Source organism: Bufo bufo, chromosome 7 (genome assembly GCF_905171765.1).
Source record: "Bufo bufo chromosome 7, aBufBuf1.1, whole genome shotgun sequence".
In the NCBI taxonomy this organism is placed as follows: Eukaryota; Metazoa; Chordata; class Amphibia; order Anura; family Bufonidae; genus Bufo; species Bufo bufo.
In genome coordinates this window covers 135,575,434-135,595,460 of record NC_053395.1, presented here as the reverse complement: position 1 = coordinate 135,595,460, position 20,027 = coordinate 135,575,434, and the positions used below count along the sequence as shown (strand labels likewise).

Sequence of the window (20,027 nt, the reverse complement as noted above, 5' to 3'; positions counted from 1 at the left end):
AAAATAGATTGTGGAAGTAAAGACTCTTGGCTCCAGTATATGGGAACTGATTTTTTATGTTCTCCACTGTCCTGTGCCACTCATGTGAATCAGCTAATCTGCTGATCTTCCGTAGCTTTGTCAGTTCATGAGTAACTTGGATACTGTGATGATTTCATCAAAGTGCTGGTTTCATGTTGAAAGTACCAAATTTTCCATTATTTGTACTAGGCTATTTTCCAATTTTCACATTTATTTGTAATGTGAGTGACAAGTGCAATGTCCAATAGTGCTGGGGAGGGAGACTTAAAAATGGATTAAATGTGGTCAATCCATGAATAAATTTTTTTCAAGCTCTTGCTATGATATCTTTTATAGACTGTCTACTGTTCACGGGAAGCAGAGAAAGCCTTTGCCAGGCAGAGGTAGTAGCTGAGAACAAAAGGATCTGAGATTTAACAGCCTGATCCTTCTTCAGGACAGTCAGGCTTCTTCATGAGCACTAGATGTTTGACCAGTCCTGACAAAATCAATGGGTTCAGACAATACTCTAATGTGTATGTGTAGTGTGGCCTATCACATCCCCTAATAATAACTCTTCTCCATGCAGCCCCCCATCAAACTCATTCTTCAGAGCTCGATCCACCATCCAACACTATCCATCACACTCAGAAGCACCACAGATATGGGCTGGAGGCTGGCTCATGTGGCTTTATATCTACTTCCCTAGAATAGCCAGACCATTGTAAAAAGCAAGCTCTTTTAACCATTTGTGTCTTCACATAGATTGTAAGCCATTGCAATCAAAGCCCTCATTCCTCTTGTGTTAATTGATGACATGTTTGTTACTATGTCATGTCTGATTGTTCATGAACCCTCTGATTGTGAAGCTCTGCAGAATATGTTGGCGAAAAATAAATAAATAAAGATTATTATTATTATTATAACCAGTTAAACATTAATGTAACATAGTAACATAGTACATAAGGCCGAAAAAAGACATTTGTCCATCCAGTTCGCCCTGTTATCCTGCAAGTTGATCCAGAGGAAGGCAAAAAAAAACCCTGTGAGGTAGAAGACAATTTTCCCCACTTTAGGGGAATAAAAAATTCCTTCCCGACTCCAATCAGGCAATCAGAATAACTCCCTGGATCAACGACCCCTCTCTAGTAGCTATAGCCTGTAATATTATTACACTCTAGAAATACATCCAGGCCCCTCTTGAATTCCTTTATTGTACTCACCATCACCACCTCCTCAGGCAGAGAGTTCCATAGTCTCACTGCTCTTACTGTAAAGAATCCTCTTCTATGTTTGTTTAACAAACCTTCTTTCCTCCAGACGCAGAGGATGTCCCCTCGTCACAGTCGTGGGGATAAATAGATGATGGGAGAGATCTCTGTACTGACCCCTGATATATTTATACATAGTAATTAGATCTCCCCTCAGTCGTCTTTTTTCTAAAGTGAATAACCCTAATTTTGATAATCTTTCAGGGTACTGTAGTCCCCCCATTCCAGTTATTACTTTAGTTGCCCTCCTCTGGACCTTCTCCAGCTCTGCTATGTCTGCCTTGTTCACTGGAGCCCAGAACTGTACACAGTACTCCATGTGTGGTCTGACTAGCGATTTGTAAAGTGGTAGGACTATGTTCTTATCACGGGCATCTATGCCCCTTCTGATGCAACCCATTATCTTATTGGCCTTGGTAGCAGCTGCCTGACACTGGTTTTGGCTTGGATCATTCACATAAGGGGTTTAAAATAGGTGCTTTCCTGTAGCAACGCATGACATTGTTTTGTGAAAGGGACCTGCTGAAAAATAATTTTTAGATTTGTATGATACAATTATATATTATATTTTTTCTAATCCCAGCCAGTATGATTGTCCAGATGAGGTATGAGGTACGTATGTGCCTTTCATTTCTTGGCTTAAATATGTCAGTCAATCAGGAAACGGCAAGCCACCTTGTGTCCACAACCTAACAATGTAATTAGCTCCCATAAGCTAACCTGGAAGCTCGGTTGTTATCCATGTCTTCACATTGAATTGTATTTCTTCGGGATCTTTGGAAGAAGCAGAACTTGTCAATCAAGGCTATATATAACAAGCATCGACACTCGTTATCGCTTAGTGAAAGCGAATTTGACAGCAGATAAGAAGTGCTTGGCTCACCCAGGCTGCTCATTTTAAATGGAATGTGTGAACAAAATCCCATTCTACTTATTTCTAAAAGGACAATAGTTTATTGATAGCTATTTCCTAAAATACTGTATACAGTTTATTTTACCAGGGAAATGTCAGTGTAATATGAGCCTTCTTTGCCACTGTGAAGACACTAGTACTGTAGGTATGGTGGGGCTGACTGAATAGTTAGTACCTCAAGTATAGGAGAAAGTCTTCTCATTACGCTATGTGAAGAAAGTGGTTTTAAAAAGCCACAAAGTCTGAAAGACGATTATGTCTGTCAGAGAGAATTAAACTGAGACTGTGGAAGTGAGATTTGGTTTTTAGTATATTTTCCAATAGCCCCTGTCATTTGGTAGCAGATAAAATTCATTCCTTAGTACATGACGTTAGAATAGTCTTCAAATATTGGACTTGATAGATCTTATTGAAAGAAATAAAAGTATCAGAAGGTAAGCCAAGAGCCACTGTGAACACCTTAGATGGAATAGAAATGCCAAGGGCAGTGATTTCTAACCTTATTACAGAAGGGGAACCCCTGAAAAATGTTTTTACTCTTAAAGAAGAATCTTGTAGGAGCGGGTAAGGCATTCTATAATTCTTGCCAAATGCTATAATTACCGGTAATTTACTACTTTGCATAGCATCTTTGAGCCGACTGACATCAGTTTTCCTTCTCCATGGTGACAGGTCGTGTTGCTGGTTTCTGGGGACCCCTGATGAGGGCTGACAAAAGTTGAGGGCTCCTGGGAGTCCTGGTTGGGAAACAATAGCCTGCTGTATACCACATCAGGAAGACTATTAGATGTTTGTTCGTGTTAGTAACTAAACAGATGCTTATTCTAAAGGTGCCCATGCAGACTAGACAAAACTCTGAGGATTTTGATGGGGAAAATGATCAGGCAGGCTGAAAACCAAAAATATGCAGATCTAGATGGAATGTGCAGTGAGAGACATTTGCCTTGGGAGAGAACCTTCCCAGATCTTATTAAAAAGGCAACTTTCATACACCAGTTTGATCACTCGTCTTCCATGTTAACAAACTACACAAGGCGTTGAAAAATAACTAACGCTGTCCAGTCACATTCAATAAATATCAGCAGAACCCAATGATGTTGACAGGACGGGCAGACCACCTGTTGTGCAAGAAGCTTTCTCAACTCTTTTGGGGAGATAAGTATTGGGCAGTTGGATTTCAGATGTGTCGGACAGCTGTATTCACCTGTCTCACCATTCAGGACACATGCATCCTTAGCTGAGTGCACATGTGTATCGAGGGCTAGGGAGCAATAGCTGTTTGCCAATTGCTTGCTTGATTGATGGACTAACCAGTGTTAGTCCATCAACTTCAACTTTTTATACCTAAAAACCATCTTTGTCTTTTTCATTTGGATATTGTAGGGAATTAATAATCCTATTTCATTAATGGCAGCAGTAAATAGGATTCATGATGATATAATTTGCTGACATTCAGTTTTACATCCTGGCAGATCTGGGATGTCATGCTTACATGTAAAACTGATCAAGTAATCTAGGGGCTTAAAGCGGGTGAACTTCTGAATTATTGGGCGCATTTATAGAGACTAAACATGACAATTATTAAAATATAAAATGAACCAAATTACATTAAAAAAAAAACACCGACATGGGGTAGAATTATTTTTTTTAAAGCATTAGCTGCTCTTACAAAGTTTTTTTTTGTATAGATTTTGGCAGAGTCTCTCTAATTAGCTGCTCCTCTTGCATGTTTGGCATTGAACTTCAACTGTGTAATACATGTGGAATTCAACAGGAAATGAATGTGCTGTCCAGTGAAATCTCACTCTCTATGTTCTCTGGTAAATGCTTGAAAGGAAGTGTCTTTTATCACAACCAAACAATACAACCTGCAATTTGTGCTCCATCTGGAATCACAAGGGAATTTATGAGCTATCTGGTTGTAAAACAATTTACTGGAAAGATCTTGGTTTTATGAAACCTATGTCTGAAATATTTTGGATTGTGTGACTGTAAAACTTTTTTAAGGTCCTTTTACACGGGCAAACAAATCAGCAGTATAAGAAGTCGTTTAGAATAGCAAGGCTGCATTTTACATGCTACATTTGATGACAGGCCTGCTTACATGTGTGGATGTACCGCCGTCAAACGATGGTTTTTATATCAACATAAAAGGTAATCAATCACAAACAAGCATATTATAATTCGTTAATTGATTGCTGCAGGTTTTTATTGACCAATGATTGTGAACGATCATTCTAACGAACAATCATTTGGGCGATCTGATAGTCCTGTGTCATAGGCCCATCAGTGACTGGCATATTACCATTGTTGTACTTTTAGTATTCCGAAATCATTTTTTTTTTTTCATATCAGGATACAGAAATATTCAAATGCTACATGGTGGCAACTCATCAACTGATTCTTCTTAGTGATCTTTAGTTGAAAACATTTCATAGGTTTACAAGTTGCTACGATGCAGCGTTGGAATATTATTATGTACACTGTGTAGATTCATACAACCATGTATTCCTATTAGGACCACCTCGTAATGGTCACATAAGGGAGTCTGCACAGTGATTACTAAAGCTAATGTAGTGGGCACAATTTTATATACTAAATATTCCCAAAATACATGTAAGCCAGTAGCCAAAAAAGCAGACCTCCATCTCAATCCTTAGAAAAGGATGACACCTAATTTTAACAAATTCAGAAATGTGTATAATGATACAAAGATATACCTTGCTCAAAATTGAAATTTCATCACCAAGAAGGACAAGCTGTAAGGTTAGGCAGATCAAGAAAGCGGCAGGTTTTGATAAGCTCTGCAGATGATACAATTTTCAAGCACCTAGCTCCAATCTATGGCATGGGGGAGAGGCATAAAAGCTAGATTTAAAGCAAAGTTTTTTTATACACATGAAACCTCGAAAATCAAATCAAGTTGTGTTGGGATAATTCTGCGATGACTTCTGTTTGTTGATGTGCCAGTTATCACCACTTGTAAACTGAGAGACCCTGGTTTATCACTCCGGCAGATCGCTACACACCTAGGCGAAATGTCAGCACTGTTCAATGTTGCGTGTCCATGTGGTTGGGAGAACAATAATGAACTAGAATGATAGCAAGAGGTGCACAGAGGTGAACCTCTGCACGGACGGATTGTCCATAGCCTGCAGCATCTCCAGACTTGTCTCCCATCGAGCACGTCTGGGACGTCATTGGTCAGCATTTAAAGAGGGAACTGCCAGCAGTAGATCTTGATGATTATTGTGATGTCCAAGTGCATTCAGTGTGGCAGAACATTCCTCAGACAACCATTAATTATCTCATTGATAGCATGCCAAGGTGTGTCAGTGCGTGTATTGCTGTGCGTGGCGCTCATACTCGATACTGAATAAATCAAGATGTTTGGAATATTTTCTTTCCATTTTTTTATCATTTGCATATCATTAAAGTAGTTATCCCATGAATAATGTAAAAAATTAAAATCGGACATCATATAGTGCATGACAATGTCTTCCTAATAAAGCTAGAACCAGCCCTGTACCTCACATGGATCCAGAGATCTCCCCATTCTTTGCTCTGCTAGATTTATATCAAACTGGAGGCTCAAGGGGAGTGTCTTTTCTGCTGTAGCTCAGGAGGCGTGTCCATGCTCTCACTATCACAGCACAGGAGGCGTGTCCCTGCTCTCCCTATCACAGCTCAGGAGGCGTGTCCATGTTCTCCCTATCACAGCTCAGGAGACAGTTAAAAGATTAAACTGAGCATGTGCGGCCTTCTTAATGACCCAGTCAAAGAGATAAGAAATTAAGTGGCACTATACAGGTACATTTTATTAAATAACGCAGTAGCTATGCTAAATTTTTAATTACATGAAATTACAAAAGTATTCAGATCCAGGTGCTGGTTTGAAAACTGTAGAATATTTATCGTAGGACAACCCCTTTAACATGTCTGTCGATCCTGGGATTTCCATAATGCCATGACTTTTCCTTCTTGGTGTTGCAATATCGTTGTTGAGGAGTGTATGTTGGTTGGAATAAACTTTGGAAAATCTTACAAAAGGATAAATCATGAATACATAAAATGTAAATGTATGTCTGTGGTAAGGGACTTGGCATACAGTGAAATGTCTTTGTTCCATAAGTAGAAGAAAGCTCCCACTGCATATGCAGTTGCGAATAGGTGCTTTGAATGTCGCTGGTGTTTTGAATAGAAAAGTGTTTCTTAATTTGAAGTTCCCTGGTGGTTTCAATTGTCAATGTACTGTTTTAGTTTGCTTATAATTCCACAGTCGGATAATATAGAGTAGGATTTTTCTACAGTAGCTGTTGTGCATAATTAAGCTCAAACCTTCTATACTTGGTAAAGTACATTTCAAAAGTTGGAATTTATAATGCAAATTATTAAAATATAACCCCACCCCAAATTTCCTGTGGTTGTGCATGTAATTCTCATTAAAATGACAGTACAGTAGGCAATGGGTTTACATACATTATTTAGCATATGAAGAGGGACAGCCATCATACATAACCTGTGATTCCTAATTCTTTGCATTATGATTTTGGTTATGGTTGGAAACTATTGAAATAATCCTGTTTTTTCATCTTCCAGTAAATACATGTGGAGGACGTTTAAATGCCAAAGTTGCTGGTTACATCACCTCACCGGGTTATCCCAATGACTATCCTTCTCACCAGAACTGCGTGTGGGTCGTCAGTGCACCAGAGCCTAACCAGAAGATAGTGCTCAACTTCAATCCTCATTTTGAAATAGAAAAACATGATTGCAAGTAAGAAATTGTTTTCAATTTAACCATATGTGGAAAACACACACACATGTACCGGTATGTGCACACATATACACACAATACAGAGTAGTAAGCTTCCAGGATGCTTCTAATATTTGACATAGGCACCATGATGTCATTACTCTATAGATTAGACAGAAGCCTCGTGTGACCCGCTGGGCTGAGGATTCTCAGACCCCTGCACTAAGCTATTGATCAGTATTGATCTCTTGTGCACACTGGAGAATTTCTGGCCCAGCATGAGAATGTCGATCCCGCCACTCACAATGCACTATTTAAAGCATGTGCATTTTTCCAATCCCCAATACACAGATGAAGTCATCACACAAATCTACTTCTACACAGATTCTACTCAGGAGGGCTAGCAAACTTTCAGCCATAAATAAATGACATAGCCCTTTTATGCCATTCCAAACTGCGGTATTGCTATAGCAGTTATACAACTTGCTGGATAGGCCCTTTTACTCATGTGCTTATTAGAGACAAAGAAGTAGAGCGGCATGGTCAAAGTGGGCATTGTGAGAAGAACAATCCCAGGAAGACATCTTTATTTGGCAGGGAATGGGTAAACTTCACTGTCTTCTGTAAATGAGTTCTCATGTTAGAATACCGTAATTCTTAAATAATTGATGCCCTGACCCATATATGCCAGTTTGCATTTTTGCTGACATGCCAAGGCCCTTGGTAACTAAGTAATAGAAGGTTTATTCAGGAATGGTGTGGGATAAAGTCAAAAACACCACCTTTGTAAAGGAATAGTTTATATTGCACTGGGTCCATTCACACGTCCGCAATTTCGTTCCGCATTTTTCGGAATGGAATTGCGGACCCATTCATTTCTATGGGGCCGCACGATGTGCGGCTTGCCTCCGGAAATGCGGACCCGCACTTCCGGGTCCGCATTTCCTTTCCCCAAAAAAATAGAACATGTCCTATTCTTGTCCAAAATTTCAGACAAGAATAGGCATATTCTATAGTGCCAGTGATGTGCGGTCCGCAAAATGCGGAACGCACATTGCCGTGTCCGTGTTTTGCTGTGTCCGTGGATCCGCAAAACACGTTACGGACTTCTGAATGGACCCTTATTAAATGGGGGGTCATTTCTCCAGAAATACGCTTATATTAGGCATATTTCTGGCACAGATTGCGCCGAAATCTGTGACTTTCCCACGCTCACACCAAGTCGTGATGACGTTTATGCAGCTTGGTCCTGTCAAGGGCACATGCATCAGGTCAGCCAGTTTCATAGGTAGAATTCTGCTGACTGAAGCCCTCTAACAATCAAGTAGTTACCATATTTCAGCATTTTACAGTTACGGCTGCCATGTTGTCTCCTGATGGCCTTAAGCTGGTCTGTATATGCATAAAATAATGTTAAAACAGTGTAAAATACATTTTTGATACCTAGGTGTACAGTATAATCCATATCATTTTTAAGTGTGATGTGCTAACGCTACCAAGAGAGGCTAAAATCTAGGTGCAAATTGATATTTTACGCAACACTGATAAAAAGGGTGTTAATCCAGCCCAAGAATTAATTAGTGAAAATTGCAGCACTAAAAGGTGTTAAGAGGAAAAATCCATATTGTAAAAATGTTATCCTAGATATACTGACTTGTATAGTTAATGCTAAATGATGTTTCATTGCTGCATTGCACAAGGCTGTCTATGCTGCTCATACACAAGACAAATATATATATATGTTATATACAGGGAGTGCAGAATTATTAGGCAAGTTGTATTTTTGAGGATTAATTTTATTATTGAACAACAACCATGTTCTCAATGAACCCAAAAAACTCATTAATATCAAAGCTGAATATTTTTGGAAGTAGCTTTTAGTTTGTTTTTAGTTTTAGCTATTTTAGGGGGATATCTGTGTGTGCAGGTGACTATTACTGTGCATAATTATTAGGCAACTTAACAAAAAACAAATATATACCCATTTCAATTATTTATTTTTACCAGTGAAACCAATATAACATCTCAACATTCACAAATATACATTTCTGACATTCAAAAACAAAACAAAAACAAATCAGTGACCAATATAACCACCTTTCTTTGCAAGGACACTCAAAAGCCTGCCATCCATGGATTCTGTCAGTGTTTTGATCTGTTCACCATCAACATTGCGTGCAGCAGCAACCACAGCCTCCCAGACACTGTTCAGAGAGGTGTACTGTTTTCCCTCCTTGTAAATCTCACATTTGATGATGGACCACAGGTTCTCAATGGGGTTCAGATCAGGTGAACAAGGAGGCCATGTCAATAGATTTTCTTCTTTTATACCCTTTCTTGCCAGCCACGCTGTGGAGTACTTGGACGCGTGTGATGGAGCATTGTCCTGCATGAAAATCATGTTTTTCTTGAAGGATGCAGACTTCTTCCTGTACCACTGCTTAAAGAAGGTGTCTTCCAGAAACTGGCAGTAGGACTGGGAGTTGAGCTTGACTCCATCCTCAACCCGAAAAGGCCCCACAAGCTCATCTTTGATGATACCAGCCCAAACCAGTACTCCACCTCCACCTTGCTGGCGTCTGAGTCGGACTGGAGCTCTCTGCCCTTTACCAATCCAGCCACGGGCCCATCCATCTGGCCCATCAAGACTCACTCTCATTTCATCAGTCCATAAAACCTTAGAAAAATCAGTCTTGAGATATTTCTTGGCCCAGTCTTGACGTTTCAGCTTGTGTGTCTTGTTCAGTGGTGGTCGTCTTTCAGCCTTTCTTACCTTGGCCATGTCTCTGAGTATTGCACACCTTGTGCTTTTGGGCACTCCAGTGATGTTGCAGGTCTGAAATATGGCCAAACTGGTGGCAAGTGGCATCTTGGCAGCTGCACGCTTGACTTTTCTCAGTTCATGGGCAGTTATTTTGCGCCTTGGTTTTTCCACACGCTTCTTGCGACCCTGTTGACTATTTTGAATGAAACGCTTGATTGTTCGATGATCACGCTTCAGAAGCTTTGCAATTTTAAGAGTGCTGCATCCCTCTGCAAGATATCTCACTATTTTTGACTTTTCTGAGCCTGTCAAGTCCTTCTTTTGACCCATTTTGCCAAAGGAAAGGAAGTTGCCTAATAATTATGCACACCTGATATAGGGTGTTGATGTCATTAGACCACACCCCTTCTCATTACAGAGATGCACATCACCTAATATGCTTAATTGGTAGTAGGCTTTCGAGCCTATACAGCTTGGAGTAAGACAACATGCATAAAGAGGATGATGTGGTCAAAATACTCATTTGCCTAATAATTCTGCACGCAGTGTAGTATCACCTGGCAATTATATATAGGTCTAATTATTCTATGACAAGACCGCAAAACTTACTTTAAAGGAAAGCTGAAGGCAACACTGGGTTTTGCATAATGGAAGGCCTGAAGGAGTGGTGGCTAGCACACGGATTCAGTCCTTGATCTTTAATGTTATGTACCTTCCCCCTAGGGCACCACTCTAGGCATAACACAAAATAGTTGTGCCTAGGATATTCCTTTTAAGCAAAAAATATATCAAATGCATATATATATATTTAAACCCCATGTCCCAGTTATTACGATTAAACTTAGTGATACTACTTGAAAAGATTTAAGAGAAGTAATAGTCACCTTACTGATCCCTTGCTGCTTCCATCCAGATGATTTTGGGGATCAGTAAAGTGAGACCTACTTCTTTTATGATTTAACACCATCCTGAGTGCTCAACAACAAATACCTTAGGGCTCATTCAGATGAGTGAGGTTCGGATCTGTGTGCTGCTGTGCTGTCCAAGTGTAGAATGGCAAGAACATGGGCTAAACCCTGACCCATTAAATTCACATGTCCAGTTTTTTCACAGACCATTAGTCCACATAGAAAAATTCAGAGTAACCCTTATTTTAGTCCGATTTTCATGCTAGACTCACCCATTCAAGACAATGGGCCAGCAGACGTACCCCATCCATGTGCAGTCCATGATTCACGGATGGTTATTAGGAAATGCTGGCTGGGCATTTTTCCATTAAATGCTTCATCAATGATCATTGTTTTCATTGTCTCCATTGGGATCATCTCACAAATTGGTTGCGGACCGTGAATGCAGCTGATGATTCCATTTTCAGATTTATTTAGTATTTAATCCAAACTGGTCAAATTTATAAGTGCATATTAAAAAGTGTAATATAATTCCTAGGAAATCAGCACTGGGAGTACATACTACAGTATTTGATGGTAGGTAAGATATCATGTCTGGAAAACGCTTATCTACAAAGGCATGTATACAAACCTGTAGAAACCTATGACAACCCTTATCACTGAACAAGCAGTTTGTTCCTACATGTCTCTCACACCGAGTGAAAGTCAAAAATACATTTAAGCAAAATCCACTGGGCTTTGGGTTTGATGGCCGGCTGCCAGGCTGGCGGCACAGTGGACGCGCAGCATTTAGGATTGGATTGACCCTTCCTGTATATTTATGGAATGTCAGCATAGGTCTCTAGGGTTTTGATGGCTCACAATCTCTAAATTACACTTAGCTTTTAGGTAAATCTGTAGAGATGTATGTTATCTGAACATCCCCAGCTGATCCTACTCAAAGCATAAACTCCATAGACTGCATTATCAGAACTCCCATAAATTCTTTATTATAAATGTAGTTAACTCTATTCCTGCAGAGAACTGTCACTGCATCCCTAGCACTTCAAGATCTAATGCTTTCATGGTAGTTGAAATTCAGACAAGGCCAATAAAGCCACTCAGCGAAATGAACAAATAAAGGGTTCTTTCCATTGGAAATGTTATTGGTCTTAGAAATGGCTATGATTGAATGTCATCACGTCTGTCATGTTACCTCTGATATTTGATCTCAGCGGAGGCTGCTGGATGAGTGAGTTAATGGGCACTGTTTGCCTTTCAGTAGGAATGGACACTGACATTTATGCCTTTGTCCAGGCTGAGCTTGTATCAAAAGCTGAAAACCCTGGAGCTTCCCCCTCCCTATCTGTTCACCCTTCTTTCATTGAATGCTAGGAGGAGTGTGGACTTGTAATAAAGTATCTCAGGAAGTAATTGATTCCTTACACTCTGAGAATTCTTCTGCCTTGAGGGTCATTGAAGCTGAACAGAAAGCAATGGAAGGTGAGAATTGCCTCTAAATACACCTGGATTGGATCGCAGGCTAAGCATCTGAAGTCAGAGTGGCATTGACTTCAGACTGGAGTGACATGATGGACAAACGGAAATGACATTCTACTATCACCCTCTGCTGCCCAGAGAGGATATGCTCTTTGGAACCATTACTGAGAAGTCAGATTGTGATTCCTCTAGAAATTCCTTTTAGTCATGGTTTGGGGTTGGTAATACTTTTGGTCAGTTACACATTCAAGCAAAATAAGTCATTTTGTTGTTCTCTTTTGTCAAGTTGATAAAAATTCTGTCTTCCAATTATTTTATGGTAATAATAGGGAAAAATGGGTGACAACATGGCCAACATTTCAGCTTTCTTTGGTTCTGAAATCCAGCTTTCAAAGGTCTATTTGGCTTGGCTATTTCCCTTGTCATGTACCAAGGCTTTTCAAAAAGTTGGACTTTGACTCATGGTGGACCATGTCTAATAGGTGGCGCAAGCGAGATGGTTTGACTTGGCTATTTTCCCTTGTCCTGTCCCAAGGCTTGTTAAAAAGATGGACTTTCACTTATAAGGAACCACCTCCAAAAGGTAGTGCTAGTGAGATGGTTCTCTTTCCCTAGGAGATACCTCTTAGCATATTATTTTCCCATGGAGCATTGCCACTAAGATCCATACCATGGAGCATTGTCGATAAGTCTTCATACGTAGCTGGTATCTTTAAGGAGAGTCAGTACTCTGCCTAAAGCTTTTGAATGATAACCCAAGTTTATAGTGTGATGCTAGGGAGCATTACCATCCAGAAGTTTAGGAGCACTCATTGATGACTATAATGGCAGACTGTTGAATCCACCCAGCTTTCGTAGACATAACTAAGACACAACCAAGAGTGTTTAGCACGTTGATAGAATCCAAAGGCTTAAAAACCATTATTAGATAAAGAATTCATGTATATGAAATCACCACCATGTTCCCACTGTTTTCTAAAGAAAGTGGCACTTCCTCCACTAATCATCTTTTGGCTGATTTCATGCCCTCTCCTTTGATGCAGAAGGATGTTCCAAAATGGATGCTCTGGATTAAATACTGTAATTAATCTCCAGTTTAAGCATATTTATAGAAATGATTTTAGGGACAGAAATAAGCTTTAATTAAAGTGTATAATGTCTGAATGACAGTTTGCAGAAAACCCAAAATTAAACACAGGCTTCATTCTCTTAGCAGCTGACAGCGTTTAAGATGTCTTCCTTTTGTCGGACCATACATTGCAATCATCTCAAACATACACCATGACATAGATATGGAATGTCTTGATTGCAATGTGCAGCGGTCACAGTGTAAGAGCTTGCAGTGATGCTCACCATATAGTAATGGTTAAATAACACGCTCACATGATAGCTGATTATGTGCTGATATCATCGTTCCTACATCCAAGCTTGTCATGTGCAATGTGTTTCAGTGAGGAGTTTTCCTCTCTTTATCTCTCTTCCTCCCTGTCTCTGGCACTGGCTGATAAGAAATAATATCAGAGCCCTGTTTTTAACAGCTGAAAAAGGAGGAAAAAGTCAGCCTGCCTCTATGTGTCCCACTTTCATATAGCTGATATGTATGGAATCAATATGTCTATAGGTTAAATATAGCTAGAACTGTTACATCTGCTTGCTTGGGATTGGAATGGCTTTTTATCAGTTCCCTGTAAGTGTCACTTAAAAGAGAACTCACACTTAAGAATATGAAAGAGCATATTAAATGCTAAAATATCTCATCTGTTCCCCTTCCCTTGAGTAATAATAGCTATCGGTTGTAGAAAGCCCCCTACTAACCATAGTAACAATTCATCCACCTTTCTTCCCTGGTGTTGTCAGTAGTGAACCCACAAGATTGTAGCTGCCCTTAAAGAGGTTATCCCTTGAATAATTAAAAAAATGAAAGTTTGATATCACATAGTACTTATCAGTCCCTAACAAACTTAGAACCAGCTCTGTACCTCACATGGATCCAGAGATCTCCCCATTCATTGCTCCAATCGCTCTGCTAGATTTATTTGAAGCTGGCAGCTTATGGGTTGTGCACTTTTTCACGAGGCGTGTCCTTTCTGCTGCAGCTGGTGGCAGTTGAAGGATGGAACTGAGCATGTGCTTCCATCTCAGTGAGCAGGACAGAAATGAGAAAAAGAGCAAACAGCAGGTGGCGCTATACAGATAGATTTCAGTGAATAACTCAGTGACTACACAAAATTATTAATTACATGCAATAACAAAAGTATTCAAGGCCAGGTGCTGGTTTGTAAAATGTCTAATATTGTTCATGAGACAACCCCTTTAACTTCTCCCAGGTCAATGGGGATGGACAGAAGTATTTTCAGTTGACTAGAGAGACTATACTGAAGCTCAGATATCAGGACACCTTGTTACCCAATGTTTGAGGAACATAGAAGAGATACATTGGGTTTAGTGAGGGTATTTGCACTCATCAGATTGATCTCCAATATGTATTTCCATGACAGGAGACCATATCTGTAACCCCTACATGCTGCAGGTGTACAGCAGATCCTCAGAAAGGATTTGCCTCACTGCCATTCTGCGGGGTGATCCTCGGCATTTCAGTCCTAAATAAGTGACACGCTACTCATCTCAGTGGCTGATTTTTATCCACTACACAGCAGGAAATTCACGTGGCAATGTTCCTATGTAATGTGAAGGCTGCGAGTACCCAGGCCACATGCATGTGATTCAGATTTCACGCATGTCTATCTGTGCTGAACTCCGAAAGAAATCCAGACATGTGAGCCGCGTACCCTGAGGATTCTAATAGCGGCCTTGAGCCCCGATGCAAAATCTATAACTCCTATCATGTGCTGTTTATAGTACTAGGGTCTATTCATGGAGCAGAGGGGACTTTGGCCCATTGATGACTGCTACTTCTATATCCCCAAGAACGCTGGATGCCCCCACTTATATCCAAAGTAGTCATTGCTGCCAGAGTACAGCGATTATCATACAGTTGACTTTATGTAGGGTACCAGGTGACTCAGTGAGTGGAATGACTATATTCACTTGGAAAAAAGGATGATTCCAGTTGTTTCAGAATAAGAATAATGAGTCAACTTCTGCTTTTTAGGACTTTAACCACAATGTTATCCTGACCCATCAGTGTTTATTATACATGCATCTTATTATTTATGTGAAGTTCTACAAGTTTACATGGTTTTTTACATAAAACAGACAGCGATTCATTTATTTAGTAACGGTCGTGCCGGTATTTTGTGATGTAACAAAAAAGGGGGAGACTGCCGGCGCTGTTCATCATCTCAGCACGGCTGCACTGTTAGATGTCTCCAACATTCTGCAGTCGGTGCTCTAAAATTGACATCCATATTTACAGGGTCAAATTCTAAAAGGCGCATTTCAGGTTCAAGTGCTTGCATGCGGTAAAGTCATTCTGTGTGTCAGTACAGTGGATAATAACCGTGACATATTTCTTATACATTTATGCGCATGTTCACTTGCAGACTGTAAAATAACATTTTAAAGTGCCATGGATGGATACACAGTGGAGCTTAACATCTTATTTTCATGCCCGAGGCACACGTACGAGTGGGGAGAGGAAATATTCCCACTCTGCTTGAGCTGTCTAGCAGATCACTCATCTTCCAGGAGATTGCTTAGAAGATAGCTGCTGAGTGAAAGGAACTCACAGACACAGGAGACAGTGGAGCTCCGTCATCTGCAATACGGCTACAGTCACATCTCCATTCCCATGCAGAGGAGCAGAGCCTTCCAGGGTGCAGTGCCTCCCATCGCCCACCCTCAGTGCAGAAGATCTGTGCAGTTGTCTTACAAGACAGTGTCAGTGTAAACAGGCCGGGGAGTGATTGAGAAAGACACTTTACAAGGTGTTACTGTGTCACTCTCAGCAGTAGAGGTGGACATAGACAGCTGTCGGTAGATTTAACCCTTGCTCCCGCGTCAGGCTAGGAATAGATTGTGCGGTTACCTCCAGGAAAGCAAATCTCTGCCTCTGTCGCAAAACGCTTCATGTATTATTCAGCATTGGAGAATGTCTATAGATCATTTTCTTTGTGAGCACAAAGTAAATATTTAGCAGAGCATTCAATATCTAATTAAATCTACAGATTATTGCACATAGAGGTCTACAGATATATTATTCATTAAACATTTTTGGTCTGGAGGTATTCTTTGCATTTGCCAATGTGTACTCGGTCTCATATGAACTATGGAGAGAAGTGAAATGTCACCAGGCTACCAGAACATCTAGAATACACAGCAGCACATTTACGCCATGTAATCTCCTAATCACCATCCCGTCTCCTTAAAGTCTCCTTGGAGTTTCCTGTGGTTCAGTTTATATAGCATCACGAGGCAGAATGTTCCTACACGTGGTCCTGACTGACACACACATTGACAGTGCCCAGAGACGGATTTAGAGTGTTGCCTTGTTTTGGCCAATCTTGATGCAACCTCTTCTACATTCCTTAGAGTCGGGAAACAAAATGCGTCCAAATATGAGGGATGTTATTAGTTAGAATAAAGCATTCTCATGAACTGCTGATAAAAGTGAACACATCTCAACGGATATCAAAGGCAAAAATGCAGCAGTTTGTACAGCACTTTCCTGCACTGGTTCCATCATGACACTCAATGTAAAACATATGGCTTTAGAAGGATATGACTGAATGGTTCCAATACTTGGAGAAGTAACTAGTCTCAGAGAAGTGTGAGCACTAAGCAGAGAGACTTCAATCTTTTTAGATAATTTGGTCACGGTATGTAGGGACATGTCCCGTTAACATCCAGATTTCACTTTATTAATATATTTGGAGGAAGAATAATAGAGAAAAAAGCAAAAAAAATAAAAGTGCTCTAGCATTATTACTTTTGGGGCAATGCAAATATTTACCAAAACCGTCAATTCTGGAGAAGGTCATCTTCATGTATAAGAAAGGGAATGGCCATTATTGTAGATGGCAGTGTTTGTGTTAATGTCTACGTTTTACAGGGTGTTCTTTTCTGAGACCAGTCTGCTTTTCTAGTGCTAATGTTACCTTCTCTGATCTTACAGGTATGACTTCATTGAGATCCGGGATGGTGACAGTGAATCAGCGGAGCTGCTAGGGAAACACTGTGGAAATATTGCCCCGTCTACAATCACTTCATCTGGCTCGCACATCTACATTCGCTTTATCTCAGATTATGCTCGTCAGGGTGCTGGCTTTTCACTACGTTATGAGATCTTCAAGACAGGTCAGTTTTGAAAAGTTAACCACTGAGCACTAACTGTATAGTCAAACCTATCTATAGCCACTGCTCATTGTAAGGAAGACGCCCAGTTTATTCTAGCATACTTATATATGCAGTCACCTGCAGATTATTTTGCAAAGATCTACTTCTTAATTTGGTCCTATACTTTAGATGGCCACTCATTTACACCATTTCTTTCTCCTGCCACCCAGCATGCATGTGGTCTCAGTGAGGAGAGGGAAGTAAGCTACTGTAACCACATGAGAACAAGAGGATGGGTGTGTTGAAATTGACCACGCACAACCTCTCTTCCCCCCATGACTGAAAGGGGTTAAAACTAAATGCGGTTGTACTGCGTTCCAAGTTATTGTGATTACCTAACCATCTCTTATCTTGACTGTATGTCACTGTTCCTGAAAGACTTCTTGCTTAATCAATATCTGTTTATGACTTATTATGCCTACATCTCAGTCAGCTTTAAATAAGCCTGCAGCTGATGAGCTGAGTATTCTCTTAGATCAGTGCAAATCATTAGGACATTCCCTTTTATTGCTTTCCCAATCAGGTGATGACTCTAGTGATGCATTGAAGTCAAGGGCAAAGTGTTGAAGGTCAATTGAGTTTTACAACCTCTAGACCCCACAACCTCATCTCTTTAGTTACTGCCGCCTGTGAATCATTGCAGAAGAAGAAAAAAGGAATTATTATATCCCTCCTACAAAATATTGTAAAACGTCTAATGGCGTAGACAGATGGCAGCGATTACCAGTTATATGTTGCTAATGATGTTATCACAGATAATATTCATTGAGGTAATTGAAATCTGATGTTCATCTGAATATTGTATATAGTTTTAAGGTGACATATACATTAATCTAAAGTCCAGCAAAACAGAAGATTTTGGCGATGTGATTGTTTCAGCTGGCCAATGACCGACCGTCATCATCTGCAAAGAAGTTGACGGTGTTAAAATGTTCTTTCAGTAGTCACTAGTCCACAAAGAAGTATTCCTAGAAAGATTATGCTTCTGACTGTATAATTGAACATTTATGGCCATTCTGAATGATTGTAATGGCCAATTGGACTGTGCTACCTATGACTGTGTTAGTGGACTCCTTCACCAGGTGATCGTTCATTCAGCGGTTCTTCAGCCGTCATCCTACTTTTGTCTTCTGCATTAAAGTGAAAAGGCTGAATAGAATTTGTAGGGAGATAAGTATACGGTATCTCAAGAAATACAAGATTTGTAGACTAACCTTAGGACATTTTGATGATCTCTTTTGTAGAAGTCGATGATTCTCTATGGCAGAACTGGCCAACCCGCGGCTCTCAAGCTGTTAGAAAGTTACAACTCCCACCATGCACTGCTGTAGGCTGATAGCTGTAGGCAGACTGGGCATGCTGGGAGTTGTAGTTTTGCAACAGCTGGAGAGCCGCAGGTTGGCCATGCCTGCTCTATGGGGTCGGGCAGTCATAGCATTGAAGTTGATTGCATCATGTAAATGCAGCTCTCATCTTTTCTGATGAGCAGTTCACTCTCGATAATTTCCTGCTTGATCGGCCTGTGTTAAAGGATCTGTAGGGGCTATTCACATGACCGTGATCCGCAAACACGGACACTAGCCGTGCAGGGTGATTCGCATGTTGTGACCAAAGAAAGGACATATTCTGTCTTTTGTGGTGCGGCTGCCCTGACCTGGAAGCACATGGGAGCAAAACGGTCATGTCTGTGTGAATGCCCCGTTAGAAGCAGCTTGGAGTAATTTGTATCTACCACTATTGTAAGCAGTTTATAGCAGAGCAGACTGGAGCAGTGAGACATGATGTGGCATCCATACTATCCCATTGATAGCTTGGAGTCAAATATTCCTATCCATGTGGTGGAGGGAGCTCACGTGGATGCAATCATAAAAATAAGCTTGGCCACTACTGGAAGGAGAAGGGTATACAAGGCAATTTCATTATGGTAACATACAGTTAGGTCCATATATAGTTGGACAGAGACAACTTTTTTCAAATTTTTGTTCTGTACATTACCACAAGTTCAGACTTTCAGCTTTAATTCAGTGGGTTAGACAAAATGATTCCATAAAATGTGAGAAGCTAAAGCATTTTTTAAACTCAATCCCTTCATTTCAGGGGCTCAAAAGTATTTGAACAAATTAAATAATTATAAATAAAAGGTTAATTTCTAATACTTGGTTGAAAACCCTTTGTTGGCAATGACTGCCTGAACTCATGGACATCACCAGACGCTGTGTTTCCTCCTTTTTAATGCTCTGCCAGGCCTTTACTGCAGCGGTTTTCAGTTGCGGTTTGTTTTTGGCCTTTCTGTCTGGAGTTTAGTCTTTAACAAGTGAAATGCTCTATTGGGTTCAGCTCAGATGACTGACTTTGCCATTCAAGAATATTCCACTTCTTTGCTTTAATAAAATCCTGGGTTGATTTGACTTTATGTTTTGGGTCATTGTCCATCTGCATTATAAAACGCTGACCAATCAGTTTGTCTGCATTTGAGCACAGAGTATGTCTCTGAAAACCCCAGAATTCATCTGGCTGCTCTTGTCCTGTGTCACATCATCAATAATCACTAGAGACCCAGTGCCACTGGCAGCCATGCATGCCCAAGCCATCACACTGCCTCCGCCGTGTTTAACAGATTAGGGTCCATTCACACGTCCGT

At 40.4% G+C, this 20,027-nt stretch overlaps 1 protein-coding gene across 2 annotated transcripts in view; it reads left to right on the top strand.

Annotated features, from left to right (window-relative positions):
* Positions 1–20,027, top strand: part of NRP2 (neuropilin 2) — a 130,338-nt gene that overhangs the window by 32,155 nt on the left and 78,156 nt on the right. For both annotated transcript variants that reach the window (XM_040441380.1, XM_040441381.1), the window contains exons 2-3: positions 6,784–6,961; positions 17,166–17,347. In XM_040441380.1, coding sequence (XP_040297314.1) covers positions 6,784–6,961; positions 17,166–17,347 — 360 coding nt within the window. The remainder of the gene's footprint in view (positions 1–6,783; positions 6,962–17,165; positions 17,348–20,027) is intronic.